This window comes from Sinohyriopsis cumingii, chromosome 13 (genome assembly GCF_028554795.1).
Source record: "Sinohyriopsis cumingii isolate HCF-2022 chromosome 13, ASM2855479v2, whole genome shotgun sequence".
NCBI lineage: Eukaryota > Metazoa > Mollusca > Bivalvia > Unionida > Unionidae > Sinohyriopsis > Sinohyriopsis cumingii.
This window is the reverse complement of record NC_142973.1, coordinates 1,968,989-1,985,241: the sequence shown is the minus strand read 5'-3', so window position 1 is coordinate 1,985,241 and position 16,253 is coordinate 1,968,989. Positions and strand designations below refer to the sequence as shown.

Below are 16,253 nucleotides of genomic sequence, written 5' to 3'. Positions count from 1 at the left end.
ATCAACAGTTTGAGAGAAGTCATTCTAGATTATTAGAAAGCCATGGAAGACTGTTATCCCTCTTTACCTAGTGGAGAAACTTTGGAGATGGAATGTAAGGAGACCGTGGAAGGAGAAGAATCTCAAGACAAAGACGAAGAAGTTTTGATGAAGTCGAGATGGCCAGAACAAGAAGCCCATTTAGTCTCCTGTTTTGCCAAACACTTGGTCGACAAAATGACGGAATTGATCAAGAAAAATTGTTATGGATGTCAAAACGATCATCCCAGTCAAATTCAACACGATAAATGCCTGATGTTGAGTCAAGAAGAAAAATTGGACGAGTATCTGGACGAAGCTTGGAGTCTCATCTCGAACAAAGACGTGTTGCACCAGTGGTATAAAGACTTGCGTGAACATTCTTGTCCACCATTAACCACTCAAGAGATCCATCGTATCGAAGCTCTCCTGAATCAGAGTGAGGAAACAGAACGAATAACCGTTTATTCGTCAGACATTTTCAAGCAAAAAGTCAGGATCGAATTGACGACTTATTATTACCTGTGAAGAAGAAAAAACACACAAATCAATGGATACCTGGGAACTTTATTACCTTTTGAACCATAGTTCGTATACGGCTTCTTGGAATCCTGTCGTCTGTGCTAAAGATGAACTCCCTCATCGCAAACCTAAAGACCATCAAGCTTACGTGATCAACACGGACGAAAGTCATCTCCCAGGAACCCACTGGGTAGCCGTCTACTTTCCTCAAGAAGGATGTGTGGAATATTTCGATTCGTACGGATTGCCCCCTTTGGAAAACGATATCATCGACTTTATGAGAAGAAATGCTCAAACCACCCGATTCAATAATGTGAAATTACAAGGCACAGATTCCTTGGTGTGTGGACAGTACTGTGTGTATTTTCTGCATCATCGCAGCCTGGGCTATTCCTTAGAACATTTAGTGACTCATTTTGATCCTCGTTCTTCTGCTAGAAACGATGTGAAAGTAGATCGATGGTTTTGTGACCATTATGCTTATCTTTTGTCTCAAGCTAGGAAACGTAGTGTCCATCAATGGCCTAATGATTTCCAACAGTGGAAATCACAATTTCATTCACAACGTTGTCAGCCCTGTTTAAAGTAGATAGTTTATTGAGAAAAAAGTGTTTGTGATTTGAAAAAAATTGTTTGATGTTATCATGTTGGATTATTGTTAAAAATGTTGATGTTTAGTGTTAAGTGATTTTTAGAATAAAAAATGTTGTGTTTAGAAAAAAATGCCTTTGTCTTTTGTTTAGCTAGAAGAATGTTGGATTGATGCTCTTTCATTTCTTACTATCCCTCTCATGAACGTTGCGGCTCGAAAACCGTGTGGGGGATGTTTTCCTTCACGTCCGCGCTTTCACTTTAAGAACCGGGTTGTTCCCAGTCTAGCCATCCATTGTCGATTCATCCTCCTAAGAAGATGTGCTCCAAACTAGCTAAGCTCAACGAAGCCTACGTGAATTTGCATAGGGTCAGACACAGTCTGATACCGAAGCCAGAAGAAATAGAGAATGTGAGAATGTTAAAAATCACTGAAGACCTGATAGAAGAGCTCTTCAGAGAAGAAATGAACAGGGAGAAAGAAGAATGGACAGAGAAGTACAGACTTCAGAGACAGCAGCAACAACAGCAGCAACAGCAGCAGCAGCAACCTGAAGCTGACAGAGGCTTTGTCGATTGTCGTATCGACACCAAAGAATTCTTCTTCTCTTTCCGAAGAAGCAGACCTATCGCCAGAAAGTCTATCCTCAGAGGACATCGCATTCTTAGAAACTAAAAAAGAATGCCATAGCAAAACAAAAAAACAGCCCTTTTCAGGGCTACCCAATACTCTAGAAAAGAAATAACTATTAATTTGCCAATGTGTGTAGGTAGAGTAGTGTGAAAATAAACACTAACTCTCTCTTAAAAATGTGAGGGCATGTGTTGGTGTGTTTGTGTTTGTAAGAGCTAACGTAAGTTGGTGAGGATAGTAGATTAAAATGATGTTTGTTTTTTGGGCTGTTTGAGGTGTATATTTGGGGTTAAATTGGATTGCTTTGCTTATGTGGATAGTCTATTAAAGTGATTTATAAAACATTTTACAATAGTGATGGGTAGCATAAAAAAGTGAGTGAGTGTTTCTTTTAGGTCCGCCCGTTGTTGTTGTTTTTTTGGTCATGATCTAGGTAAGATCAATTTTATATTAGGGGGATGTTTTCCATCACGTCCGCGCTTTCACTATAAATTGAAACTCGTTCGGCAGTCCAGCTACCCTTGTTGATTGATCAACACCAAAAATGAACACGAGACTTGAGAAACTGTTGGAGCTTCATGTGCATCTGGAATATGCCAGGCGCATATTAAATGAACTGGCCGCGGAAGCCATTGTCGAGGAGGGAAGGATAAGAGAGGAGGAAAGAAGAAACAAAGAAGAAGAAGAAAGAAGATATAAAGAGGAAAGAAGAAACAAAGAAGAGGAGGAGGAAAAGGAGAGAAGAAATTTCAAAATCCCAGAGAGTGAAAATTGGGATTCTGAAGCAACATATCCTGTCTCTGCTCTCTCCCCCCAAAAGGTAAAAAGTAACTGGGGGATAAGATGTGTATGTGGCGCCAGGCCTGGAAGGTGCCACCATTAACCAGGTGCCCATGAAGTTCCAAACAAAACAGCCCTTTTCAGGGCTACCCAATACTCTAGAAAAGAAATAACTATAGATTTGCCAATGTGTAGGTAGAGTAGTGTGAAAATAAACACTAACTCTTTATTAATAGTGGAAGTGTATGTGTTTGTGAGTTTGTGTTTGTAAATGATGAAGTAGATTGGTGTGAATAGTAGATTATGGGTTTCTTTATTGTTTCTTAGAGTATGTGGAGAGTATAGTTTGGGTTTGATTATATGAAATGAGAAAAGTGGGGATGTTTTCCTTCACGTACGCGCGTTGTTGGGTCATGATCTAGGTAAGATCAATTTTATGTTTTAGGGGGATGTTTTCCTTCACGTCTGCACTTTTCGTATAAGAACCCACAGTATTCTTCGTTCAAACCATTCTAAGGAATAACAGATACAAGATGGAAGTGTCGGCGTTGTTCAATGACTTAAGAAATGTTTATTTTTGGATGATGGATGGAGAGTACACTATTGAAAGGATAGAAAGAGAATGGAGGTTGAGAAAAAGTCTTGACTATGTCAATGAACTACAATTAGCGAGGAAGATGATAGAGGAGATGATAGAGGAAGAAGTTAAGAGATTGAGAGGATTGATTAAACCAGAGTATGTAAGAGTGGGGACTATAAAAGAGTCTATGGACAAAGTAAAAGCAGTGAGATGCTATTTAGAAGAACTAGAGAAATGGTCAGAGTGGAAGTTCGTGAAAAGGGGCATTGAACAACTAAAGAAAGCGGAAGAAAAGATGAAAAAGATAATAGAGGAAGAAGTGCAGAAAATTAAGGACAGGTGGGCAAAAGATAGAAAAGAACAAGAGAATAGAAAGAAAAAAGAAGAATATGAGAGACTGAACAATAACTGGATAAAAATCCAACAGAAGTTCCGAGCCATGGGTCACCCAGACTGGATACCGGAAAATGAAAAGAAGAAGAAAAAAGGAATTTGGGGAAAGATTAGGGGCTGGATGAGAAGATGGAGGAAATAGAAGAAGAAAGCCAAAGGCCCTTTTCAGGGCCAGCCATATTTCTCGAAAAGAGATAGTCTTTTGAATTGCCTACCCTTTTTTAAAAAAAATTTTTTTAAAAAAAATCCCAAAAGCCCAAACTCTATTCCCCATGTTAATTTCCCTTGTCGCTAGACAGACCCACACAATAGTTCCATGTTAAATTCCCCTTGTCGCTAGAGTGGCCCACGATTTTTCTCCATGTTAAATTTCCATTGTCGCTAGAGTGGCCCAGGGGGGTCTGTAATGCTAATTCCCATTGTCGCTACGGTGGCCCTATTCACTACTTACGTCACAAAATTAACAATTTGGCAAAACAAATGAAAGAAGATATGCAAATGGCATTTTGCAATATATAATTGAATATTTTGATTGCATGACTACGTATTTGCGCTAAAGACACAACTATTCTGTTCTCTATTTCTCATGGATGTATATGATGTTCAAAATCGTCCGTTTTCAGAGAAATCCAGTTTGAAGGGGCTATGTTATCTCTGTAAATTTTCAGTGAAGAATTGCTGATTGCAGGATTTTCTTTCAAAAATGTAGAGTGAAAATTAATCTGGAAAAAAAAATAATTGCGCTATATGGTGGACTCTTGTATCTTTATCAGTCAATCACAGCCGTCTCATGTAAGATCGAGTGCCGTAGCATTTATCGTTTTTTTTTTATTTTATAGATAATTACAGATGATTAGCGGGAAAAAAGATCCGTAAAACTAAATGGAACCTCCAAATAAAACAAATTTTATAGGTTCTCAAAATGATGGCGTGAAAGCATTGACGTTACAGAAAGTACATAAATGATTTCCTGAAAACATTAAAAAAAATTAGCAAATGGTTTGTCTATTACGTTTTGCTTGCTGGTGGAATCTATTAAGGTTTGTTTGCTGGTGGAATGGTTATGTCTATTAAGGTTTGCTTGCTGGTAGAATGGTCGTCTGCTAAGGTTTGCTTACTGTGGAATGCTTATGTCTGCTAAGGTTTGTTTACTGGTGAAATGGTTATTTTTATTAAGGTTTGCTTAATGGCATACTGGTTATTTCTATTACGGTTTGCTTACTGGCATACTGATTATTTCTATTACGGTTTGCTTACTGGTAGGGAGGATTTAAAGGCAAATACTCAGTTATCACACGGAAATATTCTCTCTGAGCCAAGTCTAAACGTAGCTATAATCGAGGGAAGTTATTAATTAATGAAATCTGGATCGACAGGTGAAACTTACGTGATTGTTGTTGATCACCAGGTTATGTGCATTGACTTTGCACTGATTTTAGTTAGCCTATGACACGTTTAAAATCAGTCTATTTTAACCAATGTGTTTTTCTGTAACATATGCTATCTTAACCAATCAGCATATATGTAACATATGCAATCTTTACCAATCAACTTATGTGTAACATATGCTTTCTACCTTTTCTAACCTAATGGTCGGTCTATAAACATGGCCATGAAAAGGTTAATTTGTTATTTGTACTGGACACCTTTATTTATTCCTTTATTCGACCTCTTATCAAAATTACTTTATGTATTATAGTATGACCTGTACGGCGAGTAAAGAGGAACACCCATTCGTACAGGTAACAAAGCAAACCCATCAATTACCTCTCCGATTCGAGGAGAATACACTGTATAGTACTTAGAGTAGCTATTGATTTATAATTGGCGTTTTTTATCCATGAAGACTAAAACATTTGTGATAGAATACATTGAAGTTAGAAGTGAACATTTCATGATAGTCTGAAGTTCGAAGTTTTTCAAGCTTTAAAACTGTCCATGTGATGTATCCAGCCCTGTCTAGGTGACCACTTGGTTGGACAAACACTCTTCTCCCACTTCAAAACACCTGTAAAATGCATCTACCTCAGTGATTAACGTGGACAACAATTTATTGGAATGTTCATTATGCGATAGCTAATTGATCTATGATGCAACCATCCTAGAGATCAATTGATTATTATCAATGTGATAAGTTTGGACTTTGTATTATTATCTCCAGATCCACACCCGCCACTCCGGATGGCTGATGTTGGTATCCGGGGCAACTGGCAAGATTATTGGACGGCACCTTGAAATGCCCGAGGATAAGGAAACCTACATGTCCCCTGTCATCCATCAGCGAATGGATGGGTCGCAGTACATACTATATGGATCTGGCGGCGAAACAGTTGGGGGTAGGGCTGATGCAGCTTCCATTCTTTAAGACCCATTTACCCAGACAATCAACCCATCCTCCGCAATTGCCTTTCCCATGAGTAGAGGAACTTGTTTGTAGGCAAAACCAGTTAAAATATGAAAAGCCAAGCGGCGTAGCAAGAAATTCTGTTCTCCCGCAAAACTTAATTATGCAGTCCCCTCCTAATAAGAGTTGTCTGATGGTCAGTCTAGGCTCATACTGGTAACCCACCACCAACTGTGGGGATTGGTTGGGCGGTTGCTACGCCACTGAAACTCCAGATCGTTAAAAATTTTTTAGAAAAAAACCAATCGGGATCAAGATGCAGTAAACAATGGCAAATACGAAAGGGAGAACTGGAGTAACCGAGAGCGAATGGGACAAGAAAAAAAGAATTGGAAATAGGAATAGCTCTTCCAGTAAATTAAAAAACAAACAAACAACGAAAACAAGAAACAAAAATATAAAGTAAAGACACAACACGAAATATTGTATTAAAAATACCCAATCAACTGGGGGGCTCTATGTCAATAAATTCTAACATCTTCATGAGGTTTGTTAAGATAGTTACCGAAGACGTTGAAATTAAGTATATTAGCTATATTATCTAACTCATTCAAGGACAAGAATTTGCTGTGCACGAACATTTATATCGGGTTCTCATGCTTTTTCGCAATGCCACCCCGCCCCCCAGTTATTGCATTTCAATTTCATTCGTTTTGCTTTGTTTTGTCCGATTCGTAAAATTTTTCAAACTGAACCGGTGCAGGTGTTGTTACACACTAATTATTGGTCCCAAAACCTGTATTGCGTTTTTTTACTGAATCAACGAGTAGTAACTATCTTATGCCTGACAAGAGATTATATAAAATTTGCATCGTCTGATGTATATGTATAGTTGGTAAAGCGAAAACAATATGAAATAGATTTAGAAAAATATATGGAAGAAACATTTGCCCTACCAGGAGTAAAGAGTAACGACTTTTTGGATTGGATTTTCAACTTTTCTGTTAATTTAATTTGAAAGGATAATTTCCCCTTTTCAACATTACATATTCTATCGAGTATTCAAGTCTCGAGAATTTGAATCGTTCTTCAAATAAGAGATCAGAAATCATGTCATACAAAAACTATTTCTATGACATGTTTTCTTGAGATTGTGTGCTAAATATTCTTAAATAGGCTAGAATGTGATTAAGCAACTTTTACAAACGATTATCCTGAGACTGTGTATTCGAGCATGGAATATGCGCATTCAGGCTTCGATGACGGAAAATGTTTAAATTTTATGTCCGTAAAGGTTTTTTGCCAGGTAGTTAGATTACGAAAAGTAAAAGCTCTAATATCGCGTAATGATGAGATCGATTATGTGTATTGCAGACATTATTTAATTGAAAATGTATCTTTTGAGTGACCTTTGCGTAACAGTTCGGTCATTCCGTCAGTTGGTGAAAAAGGATTGAAAGTACTTGTTGAAGGACATATAGATATGACGTGTTTGTTGATTCCCTTCTGGGGAGTGCACCACAAATGTTTCGACTGCAAAGACCAATACTGTTCTAATTGCACGTGTCTCCTTCCGCCACCATAGTGTTCCATGTCAATAAAAGTAGTTCAGAATATAGTTCTAGATGGCGACAAATTACTTAGAAGTTTCTTTATCGACTTGGTGGAAAAGTCTGAGGATGTGTCGATTGCTCACGGCTCCTATGGCTTGCCAGAAACTCGCCCTGCTCTATTTGCTCTCGATTACTCTAGCTTGTCCTCTCCTTCCCACCCAATAATCTCTTTAGTTCGTTCTCTCCATCTCCCCATATGATTTCTCCGGCGAAACTGTGATCTCTCCAGCTCACTCAATGCTCAGACACCTTCCTCATAATTCTTTACCTGAATACAGTGTTACATTCTGACCGATCTAATGGCTGTATTCCTACATCTCGAGTAAGATTTTCCAGTCGCGGATAACATTTGTTACTCGAAATGAAGATTAAAGGTTTATGACAAAGGGGCCTTCTTTCAACATGGGTTATTAGCACTATTTTATGAAATATCCAAAGTATACTTAAAACTAAAACTAACTGATATGTCTAACTCTGTTTTCTTCCGCTTCATTTGATAAGTAGACTCTTCATTTGTGGTTACTCGACTCTTCATTTGATAACTATACTCTTCATTTGATAACTAGACTCTTCATTTGATAACTAGACTCTTCATTTGTGGTTACTCGACTCTTCATTTGATAACTATACTCTTCATTTGATAACTATACTCTTCATTTGATAACTAGACTCTTCATTTGTGGTTACTCGACTCTTCATTTGATAACTATACTCTTCATTTGATAACTAGACTCTTCATTTGTGGTTACTCGACTCTTCATTTGATAACTATACTCTTCATTTGATAACTATACTCTTCATTTGAAACTATACTCTTCATTTGACAACTAGACTCTTCATTTGTGGTTACTCGACTCTTCATTTGATAACAATGCTATTCATTTGATAATTAGACTCTTCATTTGATAATTAGACTCTTTATTTGATAACTAGACTCTTCTTTGTGGTTACTCGACTCTTCATTTGATAACTATACTCTTCATTTGTGGTTACTAGACTCTTCATTTGTGGTTACTAGACTCTTCATTTGTGGTTACTAGACTCTTCATTTGATAACTAGACTCTTTATTTGATAACTAGACTCTTCATTTGTGGTTACTCGACTCTTCATTTGATAACTATACTCTTCATTTGATAACTAGACTCTTCATTTGATAAATAGACTCTTCATTTGATAACTAGACTCTTCATTTGTGGTTACTAGACTCTTCATTTGATAACTAGACTCTTCATTTGATAACTAGATTCTTCATTTGATAACTAGACTCTTCATTTGATAACTAGACTCTTTATTTGATAACTAGACTCTTCATTTGTGGTTACTCCAAATGAAATCTATGAAACTCGTGAAACATTTGGGTTTTTTTTTACAAGCCAAAAGATTGACATTTCCAACCTTTAAATGCCCTGGGTTTTTGTTCTTTCCATTTATAGGTTGCAAATAATTGACATTAAATTGTTTTTCTTATGAGAGACCAAACCAAATAAAGAAATGTCTTGAATAAAGACACGGATTATAAAATATATTTAGGGAAATGTTACTTTAATATGGTCTGGAATTTTTTACAGGGTACCTACATATAGACATATGTATGTTTTAATAATAATAATAATAATAATAATAATAATGATAGAGAATTGGCAAATAGCTTGATTGTGTGATTAAAAAGGTATAAATGATCATAAGATTAAAGACTTAAATAGCTTGATATTTTTCACGTTTTCCAGGTTTAGTCCTAGCCATATCCATCCCCGATTTCTACCGTTACGTGACTGATAGACACCAAAACCACCCGGTTCCAAACGTTAAAGGACACTACACACCATGGGGATCTAAAGAGCCTAGCAGGAACGGAGAGATTGAAATATTTAGGTATAGACAGATTTTGTAAATATTTTTAAAAAATTTCATTTAAAAATAAAAACAGATAGCTCTAACCTGTGAATAATGCTCTAGTGGATAATAAAATTAGTAATATATATATTTTAAAATTTCTAAGCATATTTGATTCCGATTGATACGTATTTTTTTCTTCAAGTTCGAGCAAAATCCATTTCTTTTAGTACGCCTGACAAGTTTTCGTGATGTGATGTGATTTTGATTTTTAACGTAGCTTTAACAAGTTTTAATTAATATCATTACGATTTCTGCAATGTGGCAGTTTATATTGATGTCTAGCACTGGGGCATCACATTATCCTGACACCAGGCCGACCAGTCCTAACACTAACCTTTTAATGCTGAACGCCAAGCGAGTCAGCTGTTAGTACCATTTTTATATGTCTTTGGTATGACTCGGCCGCGGATTGAACCCACGACCTCGCGCATCCGAGGCGAACGCTCTAACCACTAGACCACCGGAGCGGTCAAAATTTTCGCAATAAGTGCTATTAGCAAAGGTAGGTAGCTAAAATGTTTTCGATGTTAAAGAGTTGTTTTCTTTGTTATCTATATTTTTCATAGCAGTTTGTACATACTCTCTAAGATAAATAATGTATGTTTATTACAACAACCAATTATTAGCTAATACTTACAGTCCTATGACTTTGGGCCATTGTCTTTTGAATAAGTATTCCTGTATTTTTCTTAAGGCAAACAAAAATGTTTTAAATGAGAAGTCCTTTTATTGAAATGCCCATCTTATAATGTACAAATCAATGTGTAAGAAGACAGTAAAAATTGCCCATCTTATAGTGTACAAATCAATGTGTAAGAAGACAGTAAAAATTGCCCATCTTATAATGTACAAATCAATGTGTAAGAAGACAGTAAAAATTGCCCATCTTATAATGTACAAATCAATGTGTAAGAAGACAGTAAAAATTGCCCATCTTATAATGTACAAATCAATGTGTAAGAAGACAGTAAAAATTGGTCATTAAAAAGAATCAGGCATTTGAGCTCACTGAACATGTTTACCTAGACTCTTTTTGCACGTGAAACATCATGTGTGAAGTCTTTCATGCAATACCAGTTCATGATATGAGCGGCTTGTCTTCAGTGCAAGTCAGTTCCAGTGGAATGGCGGTCCACTAAAGCATGTGAATATGTCGGAAAGAGGTCAAATATAGGATGTGTATGTGTCTGAGTGTGAGTGTGAGTGTGTGTGTGTGTGTGATTTTGATTTTTTAACGTAGCTTTAACAATTTTCAGTCATATTGCTACGATGTCTGCAGTGTGGCAGTTTATGATGATGTCTAGCATTGGGAAATCATGCCGTAAACACGCAGCATCATGTCTCACCCAGTCACATTATCCTGACACCAGGCCGACGAGTACTAATGCTAACCTTTTAATGCCGAGCGCCAAGCGAGACATCATCTATTATCATTTTTGTAAGTCATTGGCATTGGCACGGGGTTTGAACCCGCGACCGTGTATGTCTGAAAGAGGTCATCTATAGCTGAAGAAACCGACACTAGAACATAACGATTGAAAGAACTATCACTCTGTTTCTATCTTCCCACTAATGCAAAAAAATCTTAGAAAAAGTTGTTCTATCGCAACTTGTGGGCTATTTCATGTGAATTCAAATACTCTTTTTAGCAATGTACAGTCGACATATCTCCCTCGCCATATTACTGAACCTGCCATTCTGAGGGTAGTTAAGGACCTTCTGTCTGCCATGGATAATGGAAAGGTTACAGTTCTCACTCTCCTTGACTTGTCTGCGGCATTTGACACAATAGACCATGATGTTTTATTTTACCGTCTCCAGCATGTATTTGTTATTCAAGATACAGTTTTACTATGGTTCAAGTCCTACTTAGTCAACAGGACACAGATTGTGTCCGTAAATGGAAAACGTTATCGGTCCGTTCTCTTCATTTTATACACTCATTCGCTCCCAAGTGCCATAGATCGACATCCGGTGTCTTACCAATTGTACGCTGACGACACTCAATATACAAATCTAGCTGCCCAACTCCAAGTTGAAGGTTAGAATAACCATGACAAGCTACAGATGAATGCTGATAAAACTGAGGCCATCCTGGTCACCATTCAAGGACTTTTTTCATTCACATCCCTTACCTCAATCAATAATTATCAGTAATACCAACATTAAATTCACACAGTACGAAACCTGGGTGTCACTCTCGAGAGTACTCTTTCGTTACACCAACATGTCATGAACACATGCAAGGCTGCATATCTCGAGCTGAGACACATCAGCTCCATTCGCAATTTTCTTTCGGTTGAAGCCATTAAAACACTTGCGTGTTCATTAGTACTTTCAAGACTGGACTGTTGTAATTCTCTTCTATCTCGTTCGTCTCCCTATCTACTACATAAACTTCAAAAAGTTCAAAACAAAATTGCTCATATTATCCTTAACGTAAGAAGAATCGAACACACCTCCCCCTGCTCTGTAACCTCCACTGGCAACCCATTCAATCCAGACTCAAATACAAAATAATGTTCACTATGCTATATTTCGTTGATTGACTCCAGTATAATATACCTATCTGACCTCACAAATGTGTACACCCCATCTAGAATACTACACTTCTCTTCCGAGACGCGTATTCTCGTTGTTACCACTGTCAAAACGAAATCATACGACAACGTTCTTTTGCGTTTGAGGGCTCAGCCACGTGGAACGATTTACCAATTGAACTTTGACATAAGGACACTGATTTCATTCAAGAGTGCTCTTAAAACTCTCCTATTTCGACTAAAAGAACAGACATAAAGACTCAATATTTACTTCCATACTTATCATCAGCGTGTTTTGTATTGTAATTTCATTATGTTTATTTTTGTAAACTGGTCGTTGTATATGTTTTTATGTGTTATCTAATATTGTAAAGCGCTAAGAGCTTCTAAAGATTTGGCACTGTACAAAGTCTACGTTATTATTATTATTATTATTATTAAGATCAAAGGTAGAAGATGCTGAATTAATTTTAAAATATGTGGTAAAAAGGATGTTGTTTTTTTGTATATATGCACAAAATATAATAATATATAACTTAAATACAGCGATGACTGCTAGACATGAAACTTTATAAGTCTGGCCACCAATCTAAACCTTGTTACTAATGCAGTTAAATCCTCGCAGAATACTCCACTGAATGATGGCGGCAAGTTGATTTACCCAATCAGCGTAGTTGGTAAGGATTTTAATGAGGAATGAATAAAAGAGATTGAGTGAAATGAAGTTTTTCATTGTATCTATTTTTTTATATTATTATTCACAACTGATGATGAATGGATTTTCGAAAACATCTTCATATAAACCAGTGGAAACAAATCGCCAATGAGAGATGCGTTTTCTCGATAACAGGGAATACTATGGCACTGCATCACAACGAAGTAGAGTTAAAACAAGGGACAGGACGATAGTTAAAATTGTATTGGGTTCTTCTAGGTGAATTTAAGGATTTCTTTTAATGTACTGGCTTGCACGCATGCAAAAAATACATTACCTTTATTATTCAGCTTATTTTCTACGTGGATTGGTCGGATAAATTAGACAACTTTTCTCTTTAAGGTATTCTTACTTTCGATATCCGCTTCCTTTTTGGTACTTTCATTTGAGGTTTTCTTCACTTATGTTTAGTGTTTTCAACGGGATCTGGGTAGTCTTGTAAAATTCAAAAACTAAACTCTAATACACTGGACAATGTAGGACATGTATTTTCACAAATAAAACACACACAAGTAGGAAACGAAAAAAGATATAATAGAAACTTAAACGAAATTAAGCAAAATAAAGTTTTTATTTTTTAAACGAAAGGAGTGCAGAGAAGGGGAATATGGTCCCACCCGTACTGGTTGACGTCAACAAAGACGGAGTACGTGACATCCTAATATCCTGCTTTGAGGGAACGATGGAGCTCCTCAATGGCGAGACACTGGAACCTATGTGGTCATTGAAATTTAAGGACAGAGAATCGTACAGGTAAAGTCATACTGTGTCTTTATTTCTTTTTTGCTTCCTTCTTACTTGACGTACACAACATTTCAAGTACTTTTGACGACACAAGTATTGTGCGATGTAGTCCTTGAATGAGAAGCATGAAGAATAGCCTGCGGAATTAACTCACTTTGGAGGAGCGACGCTCAGTCAGTGAAAGTACTACATTCGTGGGAAAAAATGCAACTGAAGGTTTTCATAGAAAAATAAGGGCATCAGAGTCAATAAGCAAAGACGACGGAGAATACTTATTTCCGTCCGCTGAATGGATTGAATCACACCCGATGCTTTTTGCACTTTTCCGGGTTTGCTTTGTTGATATAATGTTTCGGATTTAGGCTAGCGATAGACGCCATCCCGGTCATAACATAGCTAGGGGAGCATGCAAGTGACCAGGCATAAACGTCTTTTTCAGCCGGTATTAAGAGTTGCAAAGAATATACTCACATATTTGCATCTTGAATTTCCTCAAAATCTACTTTCTTAGTTCTGCAGATCCGAATTACATGAGTCATGTCACAATTCTAAAGCTTGATTACACATTTCGAAATTGTTCAAAATGAAATTAACTTACTATTTCACAGCATCTTGTTTTATAATTACAATGGAAAGAGTTCATATTTTTCCCACATTATGATTTCAAACATTTAATGACAGAACAGAAACACACATGCAGCTGAGTCAAGACTCGTCCCTTCCTGCTCAAATCACAGACACACGTATTTTGTGTGAAATTGACACATTTGATAAATCCAGATCCATAATCAGAGCAATGGAGTAGAATCGACAACTCCCACCCACCTCCACCCCAAAAATCGATTTATTCTGGACCAACCGGAAAAGCTGTAGCAATGCGCATCCATTCACAGTATGATTCTAAATTTCAATTTTAAGTAGACCAAAAGGACAATTCTTTTTCATAGTGACGTCGAGCGCGCGACGAAGTTTAAATTTCGCTTGGCGGAGTTACGTGCGCTTTAATGCTGTGTATTGATGAATCTGCGCTTCTGTGTTTATTTTAGAATGCAGCATAAATTCAATTACTTTGTTTCTTGTAGTGTATTTAAACTGGGAAATTTTGAACTCATTTTGTCGGATGGATACTTCAATCCCACAGGTCGTGCAGTATCCATCCATAAAAACTCCTTCGTATTTTCCCATAGAAATGCAATAACATATAATTCCTTCCTAGTTTATATTAGGATTTATTGATTTCCTTCTCACTGATTTTGTGTGGCGATGTTGAAACAATCACCAGACCTAGCCTAGACAATGACTTACTTCATTGAGATATTAAGCGTATCTGAGAAAACTTTATTATATTCCTGGCCAAACTTTAAAAGTTTTATGAATTGTATGCTTTAGTGCAACGCAACGGAAATTTCAGCGTCAATAAAACACAATGGTTTAAAGAAAATTTTGGAAAATATAGACAGTGTCATGGAGACGACATTACGGTATACTTGTCTGAAAAACTAATTAGCAGACTTCTGAACGATATGAACTTTGGTTGTCATGACACTGAACTTATGTGGATTGCTATGACGAGAAAATCATTGGTTTATTTAGACCTTCTATTCCTGCAAAAGTAATTGATGCTATGTCAAGATACAGTGTACAAAATGTGATAAAGAACCCTTTATGAACTACGTCTACTGCCAAAACTTGACAAGAACCAGTCTATATATGTAGTGGTATGACAACTTTTCATACTGATATTTTGAAAGTTGGTATAAAAATTAGCGACAATTTAGGGTTGTGAATGGAGTTAATGCCTACCTGACTTGTGTCATACTTTTAAATAGTAAATAAGATGTTTACGTGGCAAGAGATTAAGGCCAGTCTTATTTGCAATAAAACTAAGATGATGTTTTTAATATTTAGAACACTAAAGTGACATATGACAAGTGAAATATGTATATAATGAAGACTTGATAAACAGTTATTCATTTCTGTTTCATATCAGTCTTCAGGAATTTTAGTTGTGTTAAGATTTAATTTGTGAGGAATTATGCATTCAAATTACTTATTGGAATTGCAAAGTTCTTATGGACTTTTTGGACTAAAATACTACATTATGATTACTGAGAACCCCTTCAAAGACATTCTGTATTATGCCACTGTGGTACATTAGGACATTCAGTACCCTTGGTACATCAGGACATTCAAGATTATTGGAATTCATTGGGAACATTCTTTACTTTTGGACTTGTGATAGAACCTTTAGAGTTATTTAGGAATTAATTGACAATACGGTATTGTCTTTTGAATTTTCATTTTGTATTCGAGGAAAATAAATTATTTATTAATTTTACTAAACGTGTTTGTCTTTCTTATTTCTGTTACATAGTTTAAGTCCTAGAATCATAACAAGCTATAAACGGCAAGAATAGTTACTTGACTTTCAAAAATACACGAGTAGGCAATCTTTTTATTTTGAAACTGGGTGGGAAAATCTGCAATCTAGACGAAAGAGATAACAATTGTTAAATTAATATAAAATCAAAACGAGGCAAATTCGAGACTATCTTATTGTGATTTCTCAAATGTGCAATGAAACTAATTTATATTGATTGACGTTCAAATAATTTAGTCACTTTCGGTTTCTGTCTAAATTCTACTCAATGACCCTCAACACTGGTCTCGTGAACACTCTTGAAAAGGATACCAAATGAAACGCAGTGATTTGAAAAAAAAAATGTTTATGTGAAAATATTAAATCCGGTGAAAGATTCAGTTTTCGTCCTTGAGCCTTAGATAATCGTCTTCTTAGATTGCGCCATAATGTGAGTATATTAAAATCTGATCTTTGTTATGTCCAACATGTTGACTACCATTTTTATTCGGTACCACCCTAC

General features: G+C 36.4%; 1 protein-coding gene across 2 annotated transcripts in view; it reads left to right on the top strand.

Moving 5' to 3' along the window:
- LOC149784843 (uncharacterized) overlaps positions 1-16,253 on the top strand; it is a 54,293-nt gene that overhangs the window by 26,361 nt on the left and 11,679 nt on the right. For both annotated transcript variants that reach the window (XM_089931147.1, XM_089931148.1), the window contains exons 6-8: positions 5,680-5,854; positions 9,204-9,348; positions 13,216-13,380. In XM_089931147.1, coding sequence (XP_089787273.1) covers positions 5,680-5,854; positions 9,204-9,348; positions 13,216-13,380 — 485 coding nt within the window. The remainder of the gene's footprint in view (positions 1-5,679; positions 5,855-9,203; positions 9,349-13,215; positions 13,381-16,253) is intronic.